The sequence below is a fragment of the Protopterus annectens genome, chromosome 1.part0, assembly GCF_019279795.1.
Source record: "Protopterus annectens isolate FY-2018-M chromosome 1.part0, PAN1.0, whole genome shotgun sequence".
NCBI classification, from domain to species: domain Eukaryota; kingdom Metazoa; phylum Chordata; order Ceratodontiformes; family Protopteridae; genus Protopterus; species Protopterus annectens.
Window position 1 is genome coordinate 972,903,890 of NC_056725.1, and position 13,625 is coordinate 972,917,514.

Consider the following 13,625-nt stretch of genomic DNA (forward strand, 5'->3'; position numbering starts at 1 on the left):
AGCTTCTAGTACAGTTTAAGGTACCAGACTATGCAGCAATTTACCAGGAATACTATTTATGGAACAAATCCAGTAATGAATGATTAAGGCACAAGTCTGGTAGCAGTACATATGTCTGCCACACACATATGAATTAAACTACAAGACTGTGTCCCATCAGGGTTTAAAATGTATGCATTATTGCACCTGAACAGGTACTGGACTGCCAAACCTCCCTCTACATAGAAGTCACTGTTTTGGAGGTCTTTGGTGCGAGCCTGTCTATGTCCTGGGTGGTTCCCCCTCCGGATGTTCTTATTGATCTATTGGTCCTGGAGAGCATGGAGAGAACCAGTTGTGGTGGAACCTATCCCCAAGGAGCCTAATAAAAACTTAGCCCCTCTTAAGGACTGGTTGCATTGGAGTAAGGGGCCCACAGTTGATGAGATTTTGGTGGCTGCAGACACCAAAAAGGACATCTCAGAAGGTAGGTCTTATGTCCATCCCTTGAACAGAAAGTCCAGGGTTTCGGACCTTTAAGGAAAGCATGCCTTTGCCTCAACAACTTTCATGCTGAGAGCATTAAACTATTTGGCTCATTTGACAAAACTTCAGCATGACCGTGTGTCAGAAGTGTCAAAGGCAGTCAAGACACATCAGGCCCTGAAGATGCAAAAGACTCTTGAAGTGCAGTTGTTAACAGTCAGTGTATTACCAAATGTCTATGCATCTGCTCTCCATCACAAGTAATGTCGCATCTCATGCTTCCGGCTCCAGCATTGCCTTGCGCTGGAACACCTGGAGACAGTTATGTAACTTTGTGGACTGCTTTAAGTCATCCTTTGTCAATGTTCAGGTCAGCATTTCTTCTGTTTTTGGCCCAAGGGTCAAGGACATGTTAGCCAGGAACAAGCAGGACGTTGTCTGCCATCAGCATATGCTTTACCAAGTCCCAGTGGTCCTTCTTCAGGAACAAGAATGGGGGCAAGCGTGTCTTTTTTCCAAAGTCATAGCAGTCTTTTCAAGACGTTTCAATAGATGGTTCGTCTTGCAGGGCAAACCAGAATGAGCACTGCCCACATGGCAGAAGTGGTCTACAGAATTAAGGTTTTGATGGAGCTTTCTTCAGGAGGCCTTTTCAGCATACTTGAAGGGTTGCCCTGGCTATCCTGCTCTGAAGGCAGTCATGGTGGGGATGGTGTCACTTGGCTCTCCACCCAAAAGCGTAGGAGGCCTTGACCATAGACACATAGGTGTTGAGTTGTATCCAGTATTTATAAAATTCCATTTTTTATTTGAAACCTAGAGAAACAAAAAGATCACTCCCTGATATTTCACACTGTCAGAGAGGAGGCAGTCGAGATTCAGAAGCTGCTATCAAGTTAAGTCATCTATCAAGTTGAGTCATCTAAGAGGTCTCTCCAGACCAGTGGGAATTTGGGGTCTATTCCAGATTATTTTTGGTGCCAAAGACAGGGACCTAAGACTGATGTTGTATCTGAGCAAATTGAACCATTATGTCAAGCAGACCAAGTTCCAGATTGTCAGAGTGCAGTCTATTCTGCTTCTGTTGAGGAAGGCCGACTGGATGTGCTCGATAGTGCTCAAAGATGCCTACCATCGTATAAAGATTGCAAGATACTCCAGGAGATTTCTGCACTTTCTGCAGGAGTCAATATTTATCAGTTCTTAGTGCTCTCCTTTGGTCTCACCACAGTCCCCGGGTGTTTGCCAAATGCATGGCAGTTTTGGCAGCCTGGATCAGGCTGCAGGGCTTCCAGGGTTTTCTGTACTGGGACAGCTGGTTCCTCACCACCACCATGAAAGCATTGTTAATCAAAGCTTGGGACTCCTTACTCCAGTCATGTCTATCCTTTGGTATCACGTTGAACTGTGAGAAGTCCAATTTACAGCCCCTTCAGTTGTTGGAGTTTGTAGGCTATCATTTGGATATGGTGTCTCAGACAGCAAAACTTCCAGTTCACAGGTTGCTATCTTTGAGTAGAAATATCTCGGCTGCTTCTATCACACAAGTCCTTGACCTACTTGATACTGAGGCTCTTGGGGCATGTGGCCACATCGAGCTGCTGATACTTGGCGAGGTACCATATGAGGTTTCTGCAGTGGACAGTGGCAGCTCAGTGGCCATACTTAACACATCCCATCAATTTCCCAGTTGCCAAACAGTTGCTGCTAGGCACAAGTGAGAAGTGGTTGAAATCCCCTTTTGTTGCTGCCATGTGGTCCTTTGTTCTTCACCAACCTCTAGCCATGGTCACCACAGATACTTTCCTTCTGGGATGGGGTGGGCCTTTCAAGGGGAAGACAGTGTAGGGAACGTGGTCATCTTACAAGGCCAGTCTTCACATCACTGTCTTGGAGATGAGGGTGATTTTGGTATCATTGCAGGCCTTTCAGGACTTTCTCCCCAAGGATGTGATCTCTGTTCAGATGGACAATATGTCTTTGATCTGGTACCTGAACTAGCAGAGGGGAACTCGATCTTACCCTCTTTGTCAGGATGCCATGTGGGTGTGGTAGTGGGCACTTTCATCTCAATGGTTTCTGATTGCAATGCATAGCTCAGGGAGATCTAACATCTTGTCAGACAGTTTAAGCAGGAACATCCTCCTTTCTCATAAGTGGTCCCTGAATCCAGGTACTGGGGTACCTTTTGATGTTATCTGGTTGCCCTCTGTCTATCACAAAATGCAGCAGTTGTTACACCCTGGTTCCCTGGAGGGGCAGATACTGAGGGACACTCTTCTGTATGCTTGACCCCTGGGTCTCCTGTACACTTACTCACTGACTCCCCTTATTATAAAATTTCTTCAGAAAGTAGCCAGTTTGGGTCAGGAGTGTGTAAACTGCCAGTATTCCTATGCATGAGGTCTGTAATTTTGTGTTTCTTTGTCTTGTAGATAAGACTGGTAAGGTTTATTGGTCTGAAGTTGCCAGGATCAGTGGTGGGGCCATCTTTGTTTAGGGGGGATGACCATATTTTCTTCATGTGCCTCATCAATGGTGCAATTTTCCAAAATATTATCAGGTTTTACAAGAGTTTGCTGCTCTAATTCATGACAGTCTACCTAAAAGTGTCCCTACTCCCCACATTTTATAAATTACAGTTTATTTTAGCCTGCCATTTTTGGCCACATTGAGAGCGGCACAGTGGCACAGCTGTTAGTGTTGTTGCCTCACAGCAAGAGGTTCAACGGTTCAATTCACAGCTGGAGTGCCTTCTCTGCGGAGTCTGCTTGCCCTCTCTGTGTTTGTATTGGTTTCTTCCCACATTTCAAAGACATGCTGTAGGTGGATTGGACACTCTAAATTAGCCATAGGTGTGAGTGTGTGCGTGAGTGTGTGGTGTGAAAGAACTACCAAGGCAGGGCTAAACACCCAACAGTGTAAACCTTGGATCTAGGTGATTGTCATTGTTGAAGTGATACCCTGTCCCCATGTGCAAAAATGGGAAAATGGGGTTGTGGATGGATGGATTTTTGGCCACATTGCCCACATTTTTTCTTTGGGCATACTTTAACAAAATGCCGTTCTTCCCCACAGAAGTAAAACTTTTTGGGGTACCCAGAGATTCAGTGGTGACCGAAAGAAACCACATTTCTTACAGGCAATCCCTAAAATCTTGTGCTCTTCTGCATAACTAATTTGGAACAGACAGGAATAGAACATTTATCTCTGAAGAGAAAAGGTTACGGAGGCTATATATGGTGGCCATGTGGTGCCCATGGTGTATCTTGACCTGGTCAAGGCTGACATCATCACCTATGCTACCATCATAGAGAATCTAAATGCTTTAACAATTGACCCATATATAGTAAGATGGGTAGCAAACTGACTTAAAGATAGAACCCACACAGTATGAGTGTCAGATGTCTCATCAGAAGGTTTGACAGTGAGCAGTAATGTCTCCCAGGGGTCAGTGCTGGGACTTCTGCTTTTTTATTTAATTCTCAGATCTCCAAGCAAAGAACCATGACCTCTGGCTATCAAAGTTTGCAGAGAGCTGCAAACCGGGGATTGTTGTTAAGTCACCCTACGGCACCCAAATTTTCTAAAATGAACTCTTCCTGATAAACTCTTGATGTACTAAAAATTAACTTAGGGTAAATGGTAGTGTCATCATTAATGGTAAACCACTCTTCCCCTTATCATATTTTATAGACAGCAGCTCACTTTCAAATGAAAATGTAGTCAAGAACCTAGGTACTTGGATTGATAACTCCCTCTGTCTTTGACGATTGTGTGACAGCAATTGTCTGGCAATCTTTTTATTTAGCTCAGCAAATTGCCATAGGAATATCGTCAAGGTCTAAAGAGGTAATCACCCCCCCCTTATACTCAATGTTGATTGTGTCATTTATTGAATACAGCGGCTTTTGTAGGATGCATCTCACTAAGCAAATACAATAATTAGAAATACCCAAATGGTTCTTAACCAAAATGATGACAGACCTAAAGACCCTCAGCTCCCAAGAGAGTCTGGAAGCTCTATTCCTTTAATCAGTGTCTTTAGTGACAATTTTCTTGTACCTCCCTTTTCTCTGTAGGTCCAGTATCCCCACCAGTACTAGAACCAGGGACCTACATTTTCATCAGATAAAACACAGAGGGTCAAGTTTATATCTTAGCAGATCATAAACCTCTGGAATAAAATTCCCCTTACATTTTATGCAGTGTGTGACTCACTGTCTTCCATTAAACATTAAAACTAGATGAGTGGATGGTTATCTACAGATTTAATCCAGGGTTGACCGATTTGGCCCTCCTGGAGAAAAGAAGTGCTGCCTGAGATAGGGTACTGGCAAAGTGTGAATGGTCATGGAATTTGGCCTTGGAATGTCTATGAATTTATATGTGATGCACACAATAAGTGCTTATCATAAAAAAGCACTCTTCAGTGAATGCCTTTTCCAATCCCTCCCTCCTGTTGAATGTTTAAGTTCCTGCAGATTCGTCTTTGCTGCAGGATCATTACATAACTGAAAACTCCAGGGGTATAGTTTTAAATTCCTGTTGTAACACAATTTTTTTCTCATTAGTTAGTATAAAATTCCGTGATTTCAGGATATGGAGTGTGCATTCCCTCCTAAACCAGATGGACAGATGTGAGCATGGTAAATAGTAGAAATGTGCCTGCAGAGTAGATGTTGAAAGCTGTGCGAAAAAGTACAGGAGGGATATCATAAAATACAAATTTTGATGGCAGACAAAAAAAAAAAAAGAAACATTTGGCCAATGTAATCTGCCACTTTCCTTTAACCAACAGTATTTTTTTTACTTCACTCTTTGTAAGAATCAGATTATAAATGATTGTGTTATTGCCTTTTGTCACTTGTTTTAATATCTTGTCCTAGTCATTCACTGCTCCTTCAGTGGAATAATACTTCATTTTTTGTCATGTGAACTACCCAGTCTTTCTGTATCTTTAAACTGCGTCCTTGTATTCATGCATCTTTTTGAAAAATAGTATGTAATAACTGTACTGATTCCTTGATTCCCTCAAGGTATTTTGCTTCTTTCATTTCTCTTCTCTGCCTTCTTTTTCAAGGTTGCATTTATTAAGATCATGTTCTGTCCTGGTGCAGACAATGTAAAATGTTATTGCCAACTGTTAAACTGCACATTTCCTGTCTGTATCCTTAGAATGATAAAAGTCCCTGGTACTCCATGCAGTATTGAAATTAAGACCTTGTCAGCCACATGTACAGAGAGGATTCTGACTTCTGATGATGATGCCTTTTGTCTGTATACACTGTTCATCCTAGTATTCTGCTATTCTTGCTTACTAACGTTGCTTGCTTTTAGGTCATCTGATATTTTATGATGTAATAATGCTGGATCCTTTGTCGCTGTTTTTTCTCCCTTTATTCTCTTTCCTATTTTGATTACTGTTTCTTATAATTTAATTTATGTATTTATTTATTTGCATGTTTTAACATTTTACAATTGGATTTATGCTGTCTTTTTGTACCATTCCATCACTCCTGCCAGGTGTTTTGTCTCATCTCTTCTGTACATTCTTCTGTATCAATCCTATTGCATAACTGTGAAAAAGCAAATGTTGCCTTCCAGTTCTTCTGCACTGGTGCAATGAAAATGACTTCTTTCAGTACTAACTGCTGTGGTGCTGCACTGGTTACCATCCATTCATTATATTGCTTAACATATGATGTACCTGTATCCCAGTGTCCACTGTGGAGTTCCCCTTCAAGGAACAGCATTTGGGGAGAATACGTGTGAGTCATAATTTCACAGGAATACTTCAGTCCTTGAAAATATCACATTGTTGTTAAATTGAAGCAGTTTTAATTAGCCTCTTTGAGCAAGCATTATGTCTGCAGAAGTGGCAACTGTGATAAAATCTTACCTAAGCAAGATAAAGTGGCATAGTTCTGAGAATGTTCAGAGTTGCAGATGATAAAATAGGTAAATTGTTTACACCTGCTGACGAATATGTACAGTGCATAATTGCTAAATAATTGATGTTCTTTTCTGAACATTAAGGGGACCAAGAGAGAAAGCAAGAGCACCTGGCCCAGGAGGAAAAGGTGCACAGTCAGCGCCAATTCAGCATTCCTTCTTAACGGATGTGTCGGATGTCCAAGAAATGGAGAAGGGTCTACTTAGCCTTTTAAATGACTTCCATTCTGGAAAACTTCAAGCATTTGGTAATGAAAGAAATATTTCTTTTATAGGTTATGATTGATTTGTATTTTTTTTTTCAACATTTAGAACCCTCAGATGTAAACTGTGCTACATATGACATCATTTTTTTAAACTACACAAAAGAAGTGGGGTCTTATTTGTCTTTTTTGCCAGTCACAGAACTTATTCATGTTTTATAAGTTGAGAGTGTAGGACATGACTTGTGTGACTGGGCCGATTGTGTACCTTGTCATTAATTGACATAAGTGCAGAGTCTTGTTTGGCAAAAATAAAAACACTTAAGTGATCTAAGATGTAAATGTAACATACTAACAGCTTGGCTGTTTCTACTTTATATTGATATTAATTGAACAAAACTATGAAAGGTACTTGCCCTCTTCTCATGCGCTCATAGTGGGACATTTCTTTTTAACTCATGAGATTTTGAGTCCAGTGTGTACTCCCCACCAGAGAAGTATATAGTCTCTTTCACTTTATTGTGAGTGTCATGACTCCCTAATGTAGAATGCTAGCTATTTCTTTTGTATTGCACTATAATAAGGTGTTTCCTTTACAATATAGATGGCTTCTACATAAATTAGAAAGCATTTTTTGTGACAAAATATGTGAACATTTGCCTTTTTCCATGCTGTTTCTTCAAACACAATTACCTATATCAGAAATGTCTTGGAAAATGGGGAGAAGTGGGAAGACACAAATAGTGTAAGGTGGGTATGAGCACGCGAAACTCTACTGTGTGGTAGTCAGCTTTTGCTACCTTTCTAGCATAAACTAGTGGATTTTGGTGCACAGATCTGGATATACTGTTTCTTTTTTTATTTTTTTTTTCAAGGCTAGTAGTAACTTATTTTCTGGAAACGTGATTGACTTGGTCGGTTAGGGTTAACAAAACAGAAACATTATTTGTCTTATTGCACCATTACTTGGTGGAATGAAAGTCATATCACTACTTAGTATTCTGCAAGGAGTGTGGTGGCTGGCAGTCTTTGTACTTCCTTGATATCAGTAGCAAGCAGTGTTGATTAACCGTTCTAAGTGGAGATGTCACATTCTTGGGTGCCCAAGAACTATGAGGCAAGCTGAATGTGAGAGCTGGGACATGTACTGCCAGAACCACTGAAACAGGATGGGAATCTTACAGTAAATATAATTAACTAACACAAATCATATTAAAAGTAAAAAAAATACACATTCAGATCAAAAAGAGGAAGAAAAAGTAGCATACTACTTCAGAGGGTTTATTAAAGATAAGCTAAGCCGTTGAGTTGTAGTTTATACAGCTGCTTTGTTTCTTGAGTCCCTTAGATGGCATTCATTTATTAATGTTTAAAAACTGAAAAAAAGCTCAGCTAGGTGGGTCTGCATATTAATTTAGTAATATAGTTTCTATCTATGTTTGTATAGTTCTAGTCTGGCATAATGACTTTATCTAGAATAATATTCAAGTTACACGTAAGAGTTAGAGGTTGACTGGTAGCACCCAAGGAAGTGTGTATACACCCTGGCAGTTGACACAGAGGGTTAAGTCTATGAGCTTTAGTTGCAGTGGTATAGCATTCAGTTCCTCCAGCCCTCATTTGCCTGCTTTATGACCTTGAGCAAGTCATTTAAACAGACACTGCTCCAGGTTATGCCTGAAAGGGATTGTGTGTCCAGAGGGTCTACCTGGTTAACAGATGGGTACTATTGTTATTATTGTTGTTGTTATAATTAGTAGTAGTAGTATTGTTTATGTTCACTGTCACATACAGGATTTTTGAGTTGTCCATTACTGGTATGTAATTTTAATATAATTAGAAGCTGCTTCCTCTCTGTTGTTGTTTTAATATAATGGCAAGCTCTGTACCACTTTTCAACAGTGTAGTATCAACATCATAAAGTTACAGTAATACCACATTTCCTTGATGAATACATACTGCAATGCCCTGTAAGAATAACATGGCTTATAAATTGAGTATTATTATATTTGCATTTAACAGCGCAGTCTTCACCTTTTTATTCAGAAAAATATTATCTTAGATGTTCTTCCTTATCATTATTGCAGTATTCTTTACTCTTGAGATATCCTGTCGAGGATAATCTTTCAGCCAGTATACCAAAGCCTTTACTCCTTCCAGTGTTGTATGTCAGATATATGTCCTGAATGCGAGGTGTAGGGTACATATGTGACGTATAGACGCCTTAATCCTCAGAGCTAAAGTGCCCCAGAAGAACCTTTGCAACCATAGAGACACAGTAATATGCCCATCCAGTAAAGGAGCCAGAAGGAGATAAGGATGTAAGAAGAAAGTCCTCGATCAGCAGTAGGGCAACAGAAAATAAAAGGGGGCAGGAGGGAGAGACTGAATATTGCAGCAGTGAGAAGTAGGAATTGTAGTGTTATGATCATACACATCTGTACAATGTCCTTCACTGTTGCAGCATTCTTTATTACTGAGACAGTACAAAATCTACTTTCAACTTTGGCCTCCACTAAAAAAAATCAGTGTATCATGGTGATTTAATGGTTAAAGTTTCTGCTTCCCAGCCCCTTGATCTTGAATGTTCAGTTCTGACATCTATTCACTATCTCTGTAGTTTGCATGTTTTTATCCATGTACTCTAATTTCTTTCCAGCTGTCAAAAATTATTTTGGTCAATTTGCTACTGTAAATTGCTCGTGTATGTTGTCATTTCCCTTGCCCTTGTGACCTGGGTTGTGGCTGAAAAGTGTCTGAGAAGGACCAGTTCATGTACATCGTTGTCATACCACATTTACAAAAAAGCCCCCTGTATCTTCATGTAAAAGGCTCTAGTAAAGTCGTAAATGAACATAAAAGTGTACATCATTTAATATGTTCAATAAATGATACAAGATTTGTGTGAAGGATACCAGCCTAGCTAAGTAGAATTTTGTAGATAATTCTATGTCATTGTCAATATTAATATAATCCACAGGCTTGTTTTTACAAATGTAAAGAAAACTAAATGTAAGAAAATGGTCTTATATGCTGAATTCAAAAATGTAACCACAGTGCACCCTGCTGGAAGAAAGCTGTTAAGTAAAGAATTACAATTGTGTTTGATCTCAAGCTTGGAGACTGGATGGCTGGATTAGCAAATTCTTTCTATTGTTATTAAGACAGAGGTAATTGTTAGATTTTACATGTAAAAGTGTCTTTTATTGCTGTCGCTTCCTGGCCAGGTGCAGCTTACAAAGAAATGTACATTTTGAGTTTCTGTTAGCCTGAGAACTAAAGGAGAAGTGATAAAAATGATGCAATGTGAAATGAGGTAGCACTACTGGGCATTATCAAGTTAAGACTTTCTCAGAGAGAAAGATTGGGCATTTTGTATCTTGATCTAGGTCTGACAACACCTCACAAGCACTCGCTTGCTCTGTATGTAAGTAGTAATTAGAACAGTGATTTTTCTTTAGATAGGAATTTAGCCAGATTAGTCTAACTGTTTTCTATATTTATGTCAGACTATCCTACAATATTGTTTTAAAGTTCCTGTGATTTCTGAGCTCTTGATTAGCACTGTGTTGAATTAATGAGATTTGTCTTGTGTTTTTATTATTTATTATTAAATATTTTTAAACCTTTTAACTTTGGCTGTTTCATGTAGAGATAATTTAAGCTCTAGAGTACTTGCATGTATTTGGTGATACTGTCCAAGCCACTGCAATAGTCTTGCTGTTCGGCACACTTATTATTTGAAGAACAGTAATATTACACAGTGAAATTGATCACCCTTTGGGAAGGGCGTTATAGTAGCTGATAATAGTGATTGGTGGCAGTCGGTACTACCTTATAGTCTGGGCAGAATGGGGGACATAGTTGGAGAACCTGTGCCAGCCTTCCCAGGAGTGTCTGTGTGTTTGTATATAACTTGTATCTTTAAAGTGTGTGTGTGTGTGTGTGTGTGTGTGTGTGTGTGTGTGTGTGTGTGTGTCAGCTACTTGGGCAAGGACACAAAGCACTCTTTGGACAGAGAGGGTGCTGGACGTTTTAGCTTGACCACTAGGCTAAGATCTGGACCCTATAGCTGTGCCAGTGAGGAGTGTTATTAGGGATCTGGAGAGAAAGGAAGAAACCAGCCCCAGACTGACTGTGATCTCTGTGTGCTCTTAAGGGGAAATTGTACATCTGAAGTAGTTAACTTCATTTGATCAGCAACCTGTGGGTATCGGATCCGATTTGGATCTGAGCCGGCAGCTTTCCTAGCAAAAGATCTGAGCTCCAAGCTCCTCTCCCTACCCATAATGCCCTGCTACCTCCCTCTAGTCCTCAGATCTCATTTGCCGCGGCTTCTTGAAGCATCTGAGAATGAGCTCCTAGCATTGGGTTTGTGAGTTGAAGTAGAATATTTAAACGTTTTTCCCTTTAAAAATCTCTGTATTCTTAGTGTGTGTGGTACCCTTTTCTCCCTTAATCTACTTGGGTAGTTTTCTCATTAGTTTAGTGTAGATTTTAATTTCCCTCCCCCCTTCTGTCTGTGTGTGAAGGTGTGTGCGTGTGGGCCTATTCTTTTAAAATGTCTGAAGGCCCAAAAGCAATTTTTTCTAAATACTCCGAGTGTGGCCATAAGCTGTCCCCAGCGGATGGCCACACTCGGTGCGTTATTTGCCTGGGCGTGGACCACCTTTCGTCAGGTCTATCTGTGCAGCCTTCAACCCCAGGGCTTTGAGGGATAGGTGGACTAAGCTAGTCCTTGCGGGCTTTTTGCCCCCTGATTCGGCTTCATCCCCCTCCCTCTCTGTGGCGCCAGCTGCGGCTGCTCCACCGATCGTTCCCGCTCCCCTGGCCGGGATTCAAACTCCCTCTTCGGCTCAGGAGGAAAGGGACTCCAGGAAAAAGGACAGGAAAGACAAGGAGCGTGATGGGGACAGGCATCGTAGCCACAAGAGGCGGGCCGATTCAGCTCCCTCGGCCCCGTCGTCTAAGCAGCTCGCCTCCCCCCTTAAGGCGTCCGGGTCTTCCCTTTCCAGGCTTCGTTCTCCATGTTTCTCCCCAGAGCCGGAGGAGGAGACGCAGTCACCTTCGAGGTCGTAAAGGCAGCCTTCACGGCCAGCCTCGGCAACCTTATCCAGGTCAATAAGAAGTTTATCTGACACGGACATGGACCGGATGATGCGTCGATTTCTTCAGGCCCAGCTGCAGATGGGAGTGCTCTTGCCTCCCCCCCCCCCTCCGGGGGGGAGCTCGACCCCATTTTTCGCCCCATTGCTCCTTCTCCGACCCGCTATCAGGGTTTGCAGCTGTCGGATCCAAGTAGCTTCGGAGCCGGGATGGTGTCGGCGCCGACAGTGTTTCCTACTTCGGCGCCGACTCCACCTTCGAGTTTGTTGGGTCCATTTTCAAATCCGAGCTCTCGGGGCCGTGAGATGAGCATCGGATCCGGAGGGGTCAGTGTGCCTTCGGCTCTGTTTAGGTCGGATCGCACTGTCCTTTCAGATCCGATCGGGTCATCTCCGGCGCCAATCCACACGCTGGATCCGAGGGGACTGCTTTCGGATCCTAGGGAAAGCAGCTCACCTTCTGAATTCGACGTTGTAGAGAGGGCCCTTTCGAGGGATTCGAGGCCCCAGGCTCTTGCTATGGATCCACCTGCCATTCCCTGTCAGATAGGCCTGTCTTCCATCATCCGGCCCCAGGGACAGCCTGCGCCTACGTCCCAGATGGTTGCCGTAGAGGAACAGGACAATGTTCATCGTGTTACCCTGCTGCAGTCATCACACTTGGGTTATCCTGCCGTCAGGCAGTCCCACAGTTGGCAAGAGTTCCAAAGTCTTGGTCTGGCGTCGGTTGCTATCGCTTCCTCCCTGACGTCAGTGCGCCAGGGGTATATAAGAGGCATCCAACGCCATTTTCTTCAGTCTTTCTTGCCGCGCGGTGCCCGAAGCAGAAGCAGTTCGCAAGTGCCATTCGGCCGACACCTGAGATTTTCGAATCGCATTTCAGTCCGAAGTCTTCAATAAAGCTAAGTACCCCGTTGGGGAACCTTTTCTTGCCTCAGTCCGATGTCAGAAAAAGTTAACAATTGCATTTCTTGTGGGAAGCAAATACCTCATAAGGACTTCCATTCTTATTGTATTCCTTGCCTAGGCCCAGACCACGACGTCACAGGTTGTCGGTTTTGTGCTATGTTTAATAAACGAACTATCAAACGCCGTTTTGACTTCGCACGACATTACTTTGGTAGGAAATTTAATTATATCATGCCGTCGGAGCAGCTGACGACCGGCATGCATAAAAAACGCAAGGATAAGGACAGGCAGCCTAGAACCAAGCTAGACTCCGAGGCCTGTCGCCGGTTCTCCGGTTTTCAGTGAGGTGCCTACGCAGCCCCTGACGACCGCGGAAATGGAACCCCAGACAGCTTCGGATTCTCAAGCAGAGTGTACTAGACCGTCGCAACCATCATTAGGCCCTTCCGACACCAGAGCAGAAGGTGATCCCGGTGCAGTAGAAACGCCTTCGGTTTCAGAAGGTGGTCTTCGGACCGACTACACTCACCATTAAATCTTATGCTAAGCTAAAAACTCCATTAAAACCAAAAAAGACTGTACATCAGTCTCCTGTTCAAGGCCCCATGCCTAAGAAACAGATGCTTAAGATGGTTGAAGATTTGATTTCCCTAATCAGGGGTTCCCATCTCCCTCCTGATAAAAGGCCAAGACAAGAGGAGGTATGCTTCCTCTGACCAGGTTTCTATTTCCTCAGATTCTTCTGAGGAACAGGATTACGCTTTTCCCCCTTATGAAGATTCTGATGCTGAAGACTCTATTCCCTCAGCATCTCCCCCTGAAGACTACTCCTTTGGGGAAACTTTACATACCATGAGGGAACATTTCCACTGGGAAGGCCAGGAATACTCTGATTCTAAGAAAAGGCTCCGAGAGTTTCTTTTACTACCCCAGCACAGACCACTTGCTATCCCTCCAGTTTTAGATAGTGTGGATGATGTTTATTTAG

The 13,625-nt window shown here is 42.4% G+C and overlaps 1 protein-coding gene across 2 annotated transcripts in view; it reads left to right on the top strand.

The window, feature by feature from the left end:
• Nucleotides 1–13,625, top strand: part of CCDC28A (coiled-coil domain containing 28A) — a 349,105-nt gene that overhangs the window by 103,335 nt on the left and 232,145 nt on the right. For both annotated transcript variants that reach the window (XM_044064656.1, XM_044064646.1), the window contains exon 2: nt 6,505–6,668. In XM_044064656.1, the coding sequence (XP_043920591.1) occupies nt 6,505–6,668 (164 nt within the window). The remainder of the gene's footprint in view (nt 1–6,504; nt 6,669–13,625) is intronic.